The sequence below is a fragment of the Gambusia affinis genome, linkage group LG16, assembly GCF_019740435.1.
Source record: "Gambusia affinis linkage group LG16, SWU_Gaff_1.0, whole genome shotgun sequence".
In the NCBI taxonomy this organism is placed as follows: Eukaryota; Metazoa; Chordata; class Actinopteri; order Cyprinodontiformes; family Poeciliidae; genus Gambusia; species Gambusia affinis.
In genome coordinates, this window is record NC_057883.1 from 15,945,021 (window position 1) to 15,960,613 (window position 15,593).

General features: G+C 38.0%; 1 protein-coding gene across 3 annotated transcripts in view; it reads left to right on the forward strand.

The window, feature by feature from the left end:
* LOC122845666 (palmitoyltransferase ZDHHC14-like) overlaps window positions 1-15,111 on the forward strand; it is a 45,188-nt gene extending 30,077 nt beyond the window's left edge. The window contains exons 6-11 of one of the 3 annotated variants that reach the window (XM_044141994.1): window positions 1,396-1,444; window positions 4,744-4,846; window positions 5,804-5,913; window positions 8,190-8,295; window positions 13,593-13,615; window positions 14,066-15,111. In XM_044141994.1, coding sequence (XP_043997929.1) covers window positions 1,396-1,444; window positions 4,744-4,846; window positions 5,804-5,913; window positions 8,190-8,295; window positions 13,593-13,615; window positions 14,066-14,117 — 443 coding nt within the window. In that variant the 3' untranslated portion in view covers window positions 14,118-15,111. Of the gene's footprint in view, window positions 1-1,395; window positions 1,445-4,743; window positions 4,847-5,803; window positions 5,914-8,189; window positions 8,296-13,592; window positions 13,616-14,020 lie in introns of all 3 variants that reach the window. The other 2 variants (XM_044141992.1, XM_044141993.1) reach the window with 2 other exon arrangements.
* The last annotated feature ends 482 nt before the right edge of the window (window positions 15,112-15,593 follow it).

Below are 15,593 nucleotides of genomic sequence, written 5' to 3' on the forward strand. Positions count from 1 at the left end.
CTTAGTAATTTTGGCTCATTTTGTCAAAAGCTGACTTTAGCTGAAGTAGGCTAAAATATGTCAAAAAGCCACGACATTGTCTAAATCCAGATTTATTCAAGAATGCAAGGGAAACAAAGTCATTATCTCTGTCAGACTGGAAGGAGTTTAAAAAGATTTGGGACTTTGGCAAATCACACAGCAAAACATGATTCATAAAAGGTGAAAATTTGGAACAGTAATAAACTTTTCCAGATTCTGGAAATATTAAAACATAGATAATAGACCATTATATGTTGCAATAGAGAAGACTATTTTATCAAGCGCTTCATTAGTGTCTTTCTCTGAAGTGTATTCTTACTGGAGCAGGTTCTGCGCTCTAAGTACCTTCCTTAAATTTGAGGAGAAAGTTTGGACAAGAGAAAATAGAGGAATTCAGTAGAAAGGAGACCTTTGAGGTCCATCAAGTTTGCACATAGCTGCCACAATCATGAAGCTGTACAAGAGCCTGGCCGCTATTTAAGGGTACATCGATCGATCAGCTCCCAGTTTCCTCAACTTTTGGGTGATCGGCTGATACGTGCATCTGAAAGCGATCTTATCTACTTCTACAAAGGTGTGAATATTAGCCACTGTCCCCTCTTGCTCTGCCATGAGAGAGGGCTGACTGACAAATCCCACTTCAGGCAACTTGCTGTAGAACTATGAATCCTGCTCTCTAGATGTTTTTCAATAAAGTAAGACTGGAACAATGAAGGTGTATTGTGACCTGACAATGTCGGTTCTAAAAAAAAAACTAAAAAAAAACTTTAAACGATGGAGAATATTAGAAAAAGAACATGATGGAGGCAATCAAACCCTGGTGTTGGTCGTCTGAAGGTTTGGGTCTGCTTTACTGCTTCAGGCAACTTGCTGTTGAACTATAAATCCTGCTCCCTAGCAGAAAATCCTGCTGGAGTATGTCAGTTCATAGATTTAAGGTCAAGTACTGCTGTATTATGCAGCAGAACAATGATCCGAAGCAAGTCTGCGTCTGAATGACTCTGGGGGAACAAAAACAAACAATTAAAAGTCAAAGCCTGGACTTAAGTCTAATTAAGTAGTAATTGTATATGCTTGAACACCATTCAGTGTGGTTCAGTAAGAAGAATGTGCTAAAATACAGTGATGCAAAAGACTAATTAGCATTTTTTTGTGTTTACTCGGGTTAATTTTGTCTCATAAAAAATGTTTGATCTGAAACATGCAAGAGTGTTTTGTTTTTTTAAAGAACCAAAAATAGAAGAAACTTTTAGGGTGGCAAATACTTACTGCTTCACAATACTATAAGTGAGCACTGCATCCAGAGCTTTTGCACAGGCTCCAGAAAAACAACTGCATTAATGTCTAACAGAAAGTGCTTTTCTGTGTTCACAGGTTCATATGAAAAAGGATTCCTCTCTGCACTTAAAGAAAGTCCTGCAAGATATCCTTTTTCCAAACCCTGAACAGTGTGAGCTGATGAATATCTGCTTTATAAGAGGGATATCTTTGATGTTGTCTGATAATTGGCTTAATACTGCTAATTCTAACACTTTTGAAAAAAAGGTTTTTCCTGCAGTTTCATAAATACACCAAGCAGCAAAGAAAATTCTAATCCACTGGAAAAGACCAGTAGAATGTTATTTTGCACTAAGTGCAGAAAATATTAGGAAAGTGACTGATTGGATATATTTTTAATTATTGACCGTACTTTGCAGCAGCTTTTTTCAGAATTGAATATGGACATCAAACTGTATGCTAATGCATACAGTTTGATCTACTGTATGCATTACAGTACAGTACATTTTGCCAATGCCAGAAATAATTGGCTTTGCAGCTTCCACAGAATAAACATCATGGCTGTAGGATGATTAAGTTATCTTAAATTACATTATGACTTTAAACCCAGTCAATCCCACAATCTGTCATAATCAGTAAACCTCAGTCTGCTACACAAATTGTTGACCCTTTGATCTAGCAATCTGAGAATTTACAGAGAAATGTGGAGATTTCCTTTTAATTTTCAGAATGGATTTTATTTAAATTCAACAAAGGATAATTATACTTCGACTGGGAAAATAAGAATCAACAAGGAATTATTAATCCATTTTATTATTATTAGATTGTATTTATTAATTAGAATACCACCATAAGACCACAATAATAAAGTCAGACCAAACTATCTATACTCCAAAACTACAAGGTCAAATGAAAGGTTTATGATTAGAGAAGTAATGTCTAGAACAGGGGTGGGCAATCCTGGTCCTCGAGGGCCGGTGTCCTGCAACTCTTAGATGTCTCCCAGGTCCAACACACTTGAATCCAACAGCTGAATCACCTCCTAAGTTCTCCAGAGTACTGCTAATGACCTCATTATTTGACTCGGGTGTGTTGAAGTAGAGCTATATCTAAAGGTTGCAGGAGACGGGCCCTCGAGGCCTGGAGTTGCCCACCCCTGGTCTAGAATATTCTCTAAACTGATGAAACATACAAAACTTTTCCCAAGAGCTTCAGTTTTTTTATTAGTGTGGATAAATGAGTTTTTTAGACTCTTTTAGTGATGTTGGTGGTCTTTATTGACAGTGATCTAACAGCAAATGGGCAGAGAGAGAAATGGGGAAGACATGGAGCAGATGTCTGAGAGAATCAAACCCCCTGATGACTGTGTTGAGGACTGGAACCCCCGCAGGCATCATTTTATGTCTAAATTCTGCATTTATTTAAGAAGGGAAATTAAAAACGGAGATGACCGAGGCTTCAAAATCATTTGTTTCATCAGCTACAAGCACCAGAACATCAGGAATAGAACTAAAGAGTAATTTATATGACCTGAAATTGGGCTGTGGTCTCATTTGCAGAAACATCTGTGCTGTGGTTCCCTCACTGCTATCTACAGTTTGACTAATGTTGGTTCAAGCTGCTGCTTTTTCATTCAAAACCTCTTGAGTCAGTAGTCTGGGTGTCTTTATGGTATCTCTCTTTAAGGGTGGGATTGAGTTGGATTTGAAGGAAGCACACTAAGCACATCCAGGGTATTTGACACAGACGTGTACAGTTTTATTCAAAAATAAATGCAGTGTCTGATGGAGATTTAGTCTTAGGATCTGGAGCTCTCAGGGGAGGTGACATCAGAAAGACCTGATCAGCCAATCAGGAGAGGACTTGTGGCAAACAGCAGTTCTCTGTTAAACAACCAATAATAGATTTTTTTTTTTCCCTAAAATAATTTTATATTCAGACTTCAAAGTTTAAAAATATCTATCATGACTGGAAACAAAGTCCTGTTTTCACATAAATATATATTCTGTTTGATACTCTGCAACATTTTTCTTTAAAAGTTGCAACAGATTTTGTTATTCTAAAATATCCTGAATTAAACTTATCATATTAGATCTATTTTGGCGAATGCTACATACTCTATGTGGATGTTATTTTCACCAGGATAAAATGCATGTTTCTTTGTTTATTCTTGTATAATTTTGTTTCGATTTTAGTACCTACTACATGTAGGGCAGCCATATGTAGCTTTCTCTACACCTTCATCATCTTTCTGATATATTTCCAGTTACTCTAAATCAAATTGCGATTAATTTTGCTTTTCTATTAACTTTATGCTGTTATACTGCCTGTTTGGACAACCTGCATCTGTTTTTTCATCTTACTAAAAACAAACACAAGCAACTCTGTTTTGTTTTCTTTAATTTTAAAATGACATTGATTTCATTAGCTTTTTTCTCTTAACAATAATATAATACTTAATGCAACATTAAAGACATATTTTGTTCAACTCTGTGGAATCCAGACAATTAATTGCAGCAAAGTTTATCCTCATACCGTTTGGAATTGACTTTCAGCTACTAATCGTTGCCATTTTAATTAAATCTTTGCAAGCTGTTCTGTGGAAGTTTTATAAAAAGCTGTTTTGCCTTTAAATCAAAACAATAAAATATGCCAGGTTTATCCAGAACAGAAGAGATGAGCACTTTGATATATATATATATTTTTAATATAGGATGTAAAGGATGCCAGGTGTACAAATTATTCACTCCTAATGACTTACAGTAGACAACACGTTTAAACATTTAAATATCCCCTTTCTCTGTGCTTGAGTGAGAACTTTTTTCTGGTGATGTCCTGCCAAAGGAAAAATGACTGTTGTTAATATCAGTGCAGTTCTTTGTACCAATTAATTAGTGATGTGCTGTGACTTTGCTTACAAGGAAGATATTGATGGGTGGAAAAAAACAAAACAAAAATAAGGTTAAAGATTAATTGAGTTTTGAAGGATTTTAAAGTACAGACTCCATGTCTGTGAGTAACCACCTCAGGCACTTCTTTGAGACAATAAATTATGAAGTAGTACGATCTGAGTCTTTGTGTCTTTTTAGAATAAAATACAGTCTTACAGAGACTATCCTATGATATAGTACATGTCCTAAGGGGTCTTTGTCATTGAGTTCTGATAATGTGAAATGATTTTCTCCAAGTGTTTATGTATTGTGGGCTTTCAAATGAGCACATGAAATGTGTTGCGCTCTACAGCTAGAGCCAAATGAACTGCTAACTGGGAAGTGTTGGCAAGTGGACGGCCCTCAGGCTGTAGGTCATTATACTCTCTGCTACAGCTGCATTTTTATAGTCCATCTTGGCTCCAGATGGGTCTGTTATGTACCAGTCTATGAGCTTTTAACATTGTTGTCCGTCGTGTTGTTGAAAATGATTCCTTAACCTTGATGGTGTCACTGTGCTGGAGGTGGTGGTGTGTTTTTTCTCTGTCTGGTCCATAGTGGGCCTCTCAGGCTTCCATACCTACCTGATCAGCTCCAATCAGACCACAAATGAAGATGTGAGTATGTACATTGAATGAATTTTACAAAAGTATTTATTCAAGGCTATTTGTGATCAATCACAAATCAACATGTTTTGCTCTTTAGGTTTATGTTTTTGGATTAATTAAGTACTATTAAATAGAAATAAAATTGGAGTGGAGATCTTTATACCCACTGTCTGACATTAAATCTGACTAAACCTTTCCTGTTTACCAACATTATTTCTTTTTGCTATATGCACAAATAACAGGATATATTTTAGTGAATTTTTATATTTATTCCATACAATCTCTAGTATTTGGTAGCACTACCTTTTAAACAGGACTCAAAATAAAGCTTTTTTTCTACATCAAAGTAGGATATTTGGAATTGTGTTCAGAATTATGTTTTTTAAATTTTTTTATATTAATGCGGGTAGATTGAAAACCTTTAAACGGCCGGGTGTACCCAGATCTGTTATAACAGATTAAAATAAATGAGCGCTCCCAAAAGAATAAATAGAATATATTAATAATTGATGATGTTTCTGGTGTAAACCCTGGTTACAACAGGGTTCCACTGCTATTGTAGGTGCCAGAGTCTGAAAGGTTTGGGAACCAGTTATTTAAAGTGTAAAAACTCATGTTTTATGCAAAAGTCCTTCTCAAAAGGTATCCTTAGTTTGTGTTTATTTACTTGACATGGTTAACCTTGCCGTAGGATAGGCTCCACGAGGAATATAGTTTGTTGATGCTCACTCCTAACATGTGCACACAGCTTGAGCTCTGGATTCTTTTCAACTCAGAGCAGCGAAAATGTTATCGCAGCTTGGTGCAGTCCATTGCATGTTGTTAATAATGTCAAGGACACTTACTTGAACTCTGTATGTGCCACCATCACTGGCAGTGTCGGTGGCACATACAACACTGCATCACATGTTCTGTTTGGACATGACTCTAAATACCTGCTTGTTTAAGATGTGCCATATCTTCCAGATAAAAGGGTCGTGGTCTTCTAAAAGAGGGAAGGACAACTACAACCCTTACAGCTCCGGCAATATATTCACCAACTGCTGTGTGGCGCTTTGTGGACCCCTGCCACCAAGGTATGACGAGTGTGTTGATGTGTTTTTTATGATCTTGTCTGCAAGTTTCCAGATGCCCACATTATAAGTTGTTCAGCATATACATGGTTGTCACCCATCATATAAACAGAGCCAATCTATTTTGCAACCCCACTGTGAAAGTGACATTTAAAGGTCCCACTCAAGATATGTCCTGGATTTTGAGATCCTTGCCTGTTATTTTAGATATTTGTTTCCTCTTTTTACTGAAATAATTAACTCATTTTTTCCCCTCATTGTAATTTTTAGTTTTCTTCAGAGGCCAACTTTGAAACGGTCCATTAAGACTCTGTTTGATGTGAGGAACTTCTTTGAAATGAGCCTCCAGGCAGCCTTTTTCTAAACTTAGCAAAGACGACACAGGAAGAGTGTAAACAATTTCAGGCCTATTCTAACCACATCCAAGATCAAAGTTTTTTAGACTTGTTAGATTTCATCCTTTTTCTGGTCATTTACGAGCCAGCTGTCACAGCTGTTTTCCTCTCCATGTGACTTTAAGCATTGCTCATATCCTCATTGCTTCAGTAGTTTGAACAGCCGTCCACATTTTCTTGTAGATGTGGTTCTTGGTGGCCTTTCCCTGATTATTGAGCACTAACCGAAGAGATACTTGTTCCTGAGTGTCTTTTCTGGCTGCTGTTCCATTTTTTTAAGAAATGAGACTCGAAAAATGTAAAAAAAAAAAAAAAAAAAAAAATTTTTTTTTTCTAATTTTAATTCACTACATTTTTATGTTCCTAAAGAGCATAGGCAATAATGTTTACAACCTTTTCTTTTCAGTTCTCTATAACCTTGTATTCGTTTTGATGTCCGAAACTGAGATATATAAAAACAAAAAGAAAAAGCACAACGTAAAGTTGCAGAGGAGTGACACACTTGATTTTGTATCTGTGAACTCTGTCAGTGCATCCTGTGGTGTTCAACCACTGCAAAAGTAGAGATAGCAAGGTCTCTTGCATGAATTTGAGTTCATATGGGTAAAGATTTATAGTTATTAATCCAGTGAGGAAAAGGAAGTGAGTAGAATTGGATGCTAAACAGTCCAGCACCTTACACAGGGATATAAAAGGTAATGTACCACAGTGGTGATTACTGGTTGTGACAAAAATCTGAATCCTTAAAAAGCTGAAGGTGTTCTAAAATTACTAAAAACGCCCAGGATTTTGTAGTTCTGTAATACGCTTGGCATATAAATGTATCCATGCCCACACCATAATGCAAACTAAGAAAAGTTCTGTTGAAGCTTTTAGGGACTTTCCTAATAAGCCATTTGGGTGCACTGTGCTCTGGCCGTCTCAAGCAATAAATCTCCAGTAATGATTCCTGTGGGTGGTGAGGAGAGTCCTCAGTGCACAGGTGGCTGCCATCTGGGCATCTGTGTCTGTGTTTGTGGCCACAGGCATCGTGCAGCTGGATCCAACAGTATTATGAGAACATCTCCTCTTGTCTAAAGTCCAAGCAAGCAGTACCGCCTCTCACATTCTCATGCGTAGATTGTTGTGTAGCATTCTCTGCTGAGACCTTGAATGGTGCCTTTAAATGTGTGTCTTAATGGAACTCAGGCTGCTGCTGCGTTCTCCTTTCAGTTGATTTCTGATTGTGAGAAACACATCTTTCCCTGCAGCCAACTCGGCCCCACTGGAACTGTCTGTCCAGACTTCCTTTTGTGAAATGATTATCCCGTTTATGCTGTTTAACACCTCTCTAGCTGCATGCTTGTCTGCTAGATATTACTCTCTATCGGATCAACCTCTGTCTGGTTGATAAATGGCCTCCTTATTACTGTATGTAGTCCATTAGCACTCACGTGTGCATGTGCATGCCAGAGTTCAGCAGGTTGTTGTCTAAGCAGCCGCGTCAGGGCTCTGCAGCATTAACGATGGGACAGAAACAATGATTCACTCCACTGCCCCACTGCAGGACTGCAGTGATTTATCACCAAGTTCTGGTTTTATGGATCTCTGTTGGTGGAAATATGGGGGTCTGCGCTCGCTCAGCCTCTCTCTTGGTCAAGACTTGAATAATAGAGTTTGTGCATCAAAGTATTTACAGTGTGGGCACGTAAAGGGTCATTCCACCTGTCATAATTCTCTCCACCTTGAAGGAATTATGACAGTTTATCTAACTTTAATATCTTGTTAGATTATCATGGTTTTAATAAAGGTAATCTTGGAATCCTGTTGCTTTGTTATGCTGTTTGCTGTGTTACGTTTGTGAATGAAGACTTTTAGCTCATCTATTCTTGCATTTCTCTGCAGTCTCATTGACAGACGAGGCTTCATTGAAGCAGACGCACCACAGATGGCACCTCCGACCAACGGCATCACCATGTATGGTGCCACCCAGTCCCAGCAAAGCCACATGGTAAGACACAGACCTGAGACCCCTCTTGTTTCCTCAGGGAGATTTAATAAAAGTGAAAAATTCAGATTTGAGTTTCACCAGTTAATGTGGATGCTTATACAGTTGTGCTCAGCTGAAACTGCAAAGTTTTGTCAGAAATGGAGCAGAGGTGAAAATGGGTCCCCTTGCCATCTCACTCCTTCAATTGGACAAATCTTTTCTAGTCTCTGTTGGAAAGAACTGCAAACTGCATATGATGCTTTAGTCCCATCTCTCTTGGTAACTCTGGTCAAAGAATTGAGTTTTAAAATGTGAAGATGGTTAAAAATAAATCCTAACTTTAGCAGTTTTTCTAAGGTGTTTTCAAGCTATATGTTCAACATTTCCACAAAAAAATGACTAATTGGTGTAAGGAATCTTTATTTTTTATAAAGTAATTTTTTTAAAAAGATTGAATATTCTTTTGAAGAAAAATGTTTAAAAACTAAAAACAAGAATATAATTGTTCTTTACTTGAAAAATCTAAATCTTCATATCGTGGGTATGAATAAAACTAAGCTATTTTTTCAGATGCCTTCTGAGCACATAATGTTTAGTTGAACCAAAGGCAAAATTGCCTCTCTGGTTTGTTGATTTTGGTTTAGATCAAAGCATATACGTATTAGAATTGCTTAGACCTTGCATCTGTAATTGCTGTGAAAAGTTGTTTTACAAAGTATAAAATACAAATATGCCCATACTTCAGATATTTTTTTATTGTATTTTATGCAGTGATGTATGACACAAATCCAAACGCAACACACCGAGGTTTGTGGAGGGTACATGACAACATTTCATAAAGGTATTACTGGTTTTGGAGAACTCTAAATACGCTAAAATAAGAAAACACTTCTAGGGGTACACACGCAGACTTGTGTATTGTTCATAGACTGAAAAAAAAATTTATATATATATAAATATATATATATAAAATATAAGATAATAAATTGTTTAATTTATTGATGAACCACACGTTTGGAGCCATGACTTTTGGTCCTGGTGTTTTAGCTGATTTCTTTAGTTTTCTTGTATTTAGTTGGTATCACAAGAAAGGAGTGTGTTTGAGTTAAAAATATCCCTTAAAAATGTAGGCGTGCCTCTGATAAACTCAAATAATGTGGATTATTTTATCAGTGGCTTACAAACCTATGAGAACATCTTCTGTTTTTTTCCAAGTTGTGTAAAGGTGGGTTAATTTTAGTGTGCAAGTAATAAGTTACCTTATTTTTCTGGCATATAGCAAATACAAATAGTTTTGGTGACCGTAACTGACTGAAAACAGGAAAAGATGTGCTTAAATTTGAAGATGTTGCGCATATTTTTACGAAACAGCCCAAGATAATTTAAGCTATTTATCCACATGTGGTTTATTTCTTTAAATAACCCACCACACAATGAACTCCACTCATCTGTATTGCTCACATCAGAGAAAGTTAATCTAGTTGGTGTTTCTCTCTAGATTTAAATTGATGGTTTTGCTCTGGATTCCAGCGAGCAAGTCAGCAGTAATTTCAGCTGAGTAGGAGACGCTCAGTGTTGCTTGTAAATTAGGTCAACAGAAGCAGTGCTGAGTGTTTTTTTTTTTTGTTTGTTTGTTTGTTTTTTTCCCCCTGCCACCACGCTGAAAATCTCCACGTTGCAGAGCGACATGAGCTGGACAATGAGTCGGTCCATTGTGCTCCAAAAGTCAACAACCCTTTTCTTTAAAGTAGCGTCAGCTTGGGAGAATGTAGTTGGTGTTGTTCAGGCGACCTCTGTGTCACTCTGAATGGAGGCAACTGGTGTTTACCTCACACATTGCAATCTCGCCTTTTCACTTCTTCCACTGTGCACCACAGTCGTCCTCTTTGTTCTCACCAATCTTGACCTCATCATACTTGCTTTTACATGAGTGTGAGCTGTCTTAACGTCGGATGTGTGTGTTGGGAGGAAAGCCGAAGGTGCATTCCCCTACGTTAACGCATCCAGAAATAACGGCCATCTGTCTGCTAGAGCTGGCCTGTAAACCTTGCATCGCATTACAAAAGTTCCTACCAGTCATCCAGACAATTGTCCACTTCTATTATGTAACATTAAGATGTGTTTGGAGCCAAGTAAACAAAGCACATATGCTCCCCTGTTTTGCCACATGTTGGGTTTGCCATTTTTAGTGGAGTTTCAAAACACATCTAGATGTTTCCATTTGTCTGGCAATGAAAGCTCCGCTTCCTTGTGATGTTTTTTGTCCGCGAAGCTGCTCAGAAGCCTGACAGCCTGCCATGCAGAGAGGGGCCTTTTAAGCTGTTGCTATGGTAACGATGGATAATATGAAGGCACGTCACACCTTGATAACAAACCCCTCCATTCTGGATTCGCCTCAGTTGAGGAGAGGCCTAAGCACTTCTTTGTGTCGCCATCTGAACATTGACTCCAGTCTTTAATTAGATAGAATCTAAACATCTACAAGCTCTGAGTAGAAAGGACAAAACTTGTTGTTTATGTCATAATGCAGTGTTCACCCGTCTTCCTTCCTTTTCCTCTGACACTGAGACCAATGTGGTCAACCACTATTTCCGTGTTGATCATTTCACCATGAGAGACTGTTAAACCGATGGTATTTTCAGTTTTACCACCCAATTTCCTTCCTTCCGTTGCAGGACTTTTTCTTTGTCATAATAACAGCTCAGATCTCTAGTGGAAAAATGTCAGGGACAGGTTTTAATTCTAGTTTCTTGCTCAGGCTGGGCTCTATAAAGTGTTTATCTTCCATTTAGAAAACCTTAATTAGAAATAAACATCCCTGATTTGTGAGGTTTGTCTCATATTAAGACCTTTTTAAATTGATTAACTACAAACTAATAAGTGAGTAAATAAATGGGGAACAAACATATTGTATCACAGGGTTTCTGTAAGATCTTGTAAAAATATTACATTTTGTAATTCTAATTAAATGGAGGCAAGTTATTGGTAATGGGTCTTAAATTACAGTAGTAATATTGAATTTGTACTTTTGTAAGGAAGAATGACTAATTAAAAAAAACAAATTCCATGGTTTGTAGTTCTGGCAGAAGTATGTGGATGTCCTGCTGTGAGAATGAAGGAAACAAATTTCATCCCCAGAAATGCAGCTTTCTGCGCTGCTGCTAAAACAGATTTATTGAATGTTTAGGCAGTTGAAATCAACATAGTCTTCTTACATTATTCACCACTGCCTCCTTCAGCCAAGATGGGCTTATTTATATCTAGTATCTAGTTCAGTATTCTGTTAAAATGCGCACCAGTAACTTTGTTGTGCTGAAGTTTGATCGCTTTGGTCTAAAGCTGACTTGCCAAAGCACACAAATTTAGGTTTAAAAATATTTACTTGCCTTGGCAAGCTAAATATGTATTATTAGTTCAGTTATTTAAGTTTAAATTGGTTTGATTTCAAACTTCTCTTTAAAGATTTAACTCCAAGTTTCCTGCAAAAACCTTGTAATAACTCTGAAGTGTGAACATCGGACTTGTTGCGTCACATTTTTTGCCATTTTTTTTATTCTCAGAGGAATTTATTAGTGGTATTAATTCATCAAAACTTCTAGATAATACAGCTGTGATAGAACTACAAGGCCCATAAGACACAGCAACAAATAAACATGTCAAAGGGATTTTATTGCTGAGTATGTTGCCTTACTCAAACGCTCTCAAGAGAATTAATATACAAGGTTTAGCTTGAAATTCTTTTATAGATTTTAAGATGTATGAATCTGATCAAGCTTACTGTATAAGATGAGTTGAAGTAAAAGAAATGCCAACACATCCCAGAGGTTTTAAAATGCCAACATATCACTGCAGAATATACTACGCTTGCTACTAATATTAAATTATATTAGTGGAGATCTTTAATATACAATGGATTTAAAAAGAAATAAATACATCTTCACCAGAAACCTTCGTAATGCAGTTTTTAAGTGATTTTTTTTTCCAAATGAATATCTTGGATCTCAATACACGACTCTGAAGCGATCGGATACATCAGAACGATCTATGACGAAGCAAAAAGAATAAATACTGAGAAATGAATTCCGTGCTGCAGTCTCACTGAGCCGTTTTCCAAGGGTAACTGGTGAAATTGGGTGAAGTTGGGATTCAGAGTAGAATCATAAATAAAAGCTAAAGTTCTTAAATATAAAGGTTTGTTGTGTCATCATGGCTGCATGTCGGCAAACCAAAACACATTTTCTCTGGATCACCTGCAGTTCAAGGCTGGTCTGAGCAGTCTTGTCCCTTCTTGTTCTGTCGATTCCTTCTAAGGGAAAGTGCTGAGGCGCTTGGTTAATATTGTTTTTAAGGAAAGTAAAATTTAGTGATGTTTGACTTTCGAACACAGCAGACTGAGGTTTCTGTATTGCACAAAGGATGCGGCCCTTTTCATAACATTAAAAACCACAAACTTGCCTCGATTTTGTTTGAATGTTATGTGTGAAGAATTGTGTAGTAAATGAACAAATGTACATGGCTGTGTCAATTTTTTAACAAATAAAAATCCAAATTCTCTGAGGTCAATGTATTTTCAACTCGCTGTTGAAAATAAACACTAACCTATAGTTAAGATAATAGCTAAAGGTACTTTGGGGGAATATTTTAATCAATTTGCACATTGGAGCTGAAATTGTTGTCTATTCTGTCTGTACTTTAACTAGAACTATGAACATGCTTTGATCTAAACCACTCCATTGTGGTTCTGGGTACTTTTTCAGAAGCTTCCCTGCAGAGCTAAATCTTTTGCAGCATCTAACATGTCATTTCCTGCAACAGTGTTTATTTTCTTCCACACATAGAGTAGAGATTTTGTATATAGGCAAAAGAAATCAGTTTCTGTTTCTTAAAGCTCTTCTTGTCAAGCCTCTAAGTTTATTTTAGGATGCCATGCTCTGTCTGATGATTGAATAATGCTCTGAGAGATTCAGAGATTGGGATGTTTTAAAAACTTCTCCACAGCTTTATCCTTGACCTCCTGCGTGCCTTAGGCTTTTTACTACGTAGATAAGTTCTGAAACTTGCTCTGGATTTTATTTTTGGGTCATCAGAGTAAATGGAGGTGAATTCAAATGCTGAAAACTTCAGCTTTAATTTGGAAAAACATTTTGAAAACCATGTATTCCTTTTCTTCTACTTCACAACAATGTACACATACAGTTCAATACGTAGGACTACAACATGTGAAAACTTATAAAGTGCCATTAATAGAGATGTTATTGGGGTGGGGGAGAAACGAGTTCCATTGTTTTGGAGTCACAAGTGTCATCTGTTCTTTTTAGGTCAGTGACATTGAGACAGAAAGGTGAGCAGTTGAGGCCTGACCTTTGCTCTTTTCGTCAGAAGGTCTCTTGAGTGCTGTGGGATGAAGGGCTGTTCAGCTGATGATTACTCTCTGGTGATTACTGGTTGTTGGGGTTTAAGCTAATTCTATAGCAAAGTTGAAGTCCTAACCCAGACCGATACATTACAGATAAATAAGCCATGAAGTGGGGATTGAGTAGCTCTGTCTTTGGGGTTTCTCTTTTGTCTTCTCTGTATTTCTAACTCTACTAACATTTATTTCTCTTTCTCCCTCTTATCCAATCACCTCCCCCTTCATGTTCTAATTTCCTTCATTTCTCCTGTCGTCTGTATGGTGTCTTGTCTGTCTTTGTGCGTTGTACACCCCCGCCACTCCCTTGCATGTTGCTGTTTTGTTTATCCTCAGTGTGATCAAGACCAGTGCATTCAGAGCACCAAATTCGTTTTGCAGGCTGCCGCCACCCCCCTCCTCCAGCAGCAAAGGAGCGAGCCAGTCATCATAACGTCTTCCCCTGAAAACGGGACGTCTCTGCCCGCCCTGGCCTCCCTCACGCTGGGCGGGCCTTGCACTTCGCTGCCCATTGGCCAGCCAACCCCGCCGACGTCCACCCCCAGCCTGAGCTGCCACGAGGCCGCAGACATGCTGATGATGCACGGACACACACTAAACCACACGCACCCCCTCCAGGAGCAGGCAGCCCTCCACCACTATCTCACGCCAGAGGAAGTGCCATCACCGCCAGGCATGCTTCACTGTGGCAGCCCGCTGGGCCACAGCCACACTGTGCAGGCCAGTTTCTACAACCCGGCCAGCCAAGACTCGCTCCACGAGGACTCGGTCAGGGGGTTGGTGAAGCTCAGCTCTGTCTGACAGTGGGACATATAAACCCAACTCCTTCTGAAGACTTAAAACTCTCCTGAGCTGCTTTGGTATTGGCTGACTTCCTCTTGAATTACAGACTCCAGCTGCTAGAACTATGTTGAAGCTATCTGAAGTGAAGAAAAATGTGTTCTCCTCAGCCATCATGTTGCCAAACCTGTCTGCTGGAACTGTGAGAGAAAAGTTACAGCTTGTGTGTGACAACTCAGAGATAAACTGTTGGGTTTATTTTGTACTTCAAGGGAAGATTAGACAACTTTAATTTGATAATCTGCAAACTGGACTTTGGTTTTCGAAGCGGTATCTATGTCTGTAAGCCATTTCGAGCAAAAACAAAGGAACTGATTCAACACTTCAGGTCAGAAAGCTGCTTTTCTGCCACTGGATCGGACCGGATTTTTGTTAAATATAATTGAACCGACTTGCCTGTTGCTGATCTGACCATGATCTCTTGCCTTTATTCTCAGCATTGTGATGGTTTATGTCATTATGTTGCATATCATCCTGCTTTTTCTATGTAAAAGAAATCAAAGACTGTTGTACTGTACCATAGTTACTACAACTCTTACAAATTATATTTCCTGTGGATATTAATAAAACACCAACTTTTTACCAGATTCTAGTGCATATAAATTGAAAGTATGAGTGTGTATGGTGAGTTCGTCTTGTGCCCACTCATTTTAAGATCTTTTTCCAGTAGTTTCCAGAGGAAGGTAAAAACAATTAGCTCTCTGCTGCCACTTTGTGGTTGATCAGACGTACTGCAGATAACAGTGTTGTTTGTATCAGCAGGGTTAAATATAGAGACGTTCCCTTTAATCTCAAGAGTCCAACCGCAGGATCAGTGAGAATGTGGTGTTTGTTGCGTGTACACCTTGTGGTCAACCTGTTGCATCTGTTGGATCTCCTTTCTGGTTGTTCTACTTTCTGGAGAAGTTTGAAACTAATTTGTTATTTTTTCCAGGTTTGGGTAAGAGAAAGGGATAAAGATTTGTATTTCCTGGCATGCTTTCTAAACGTTATAACCTTCGTTCCACTTTAATGCTTCCATGTTTTTCATCCTTCATCACTTCTGTCTTCCAAACCAAAGAAATATGGA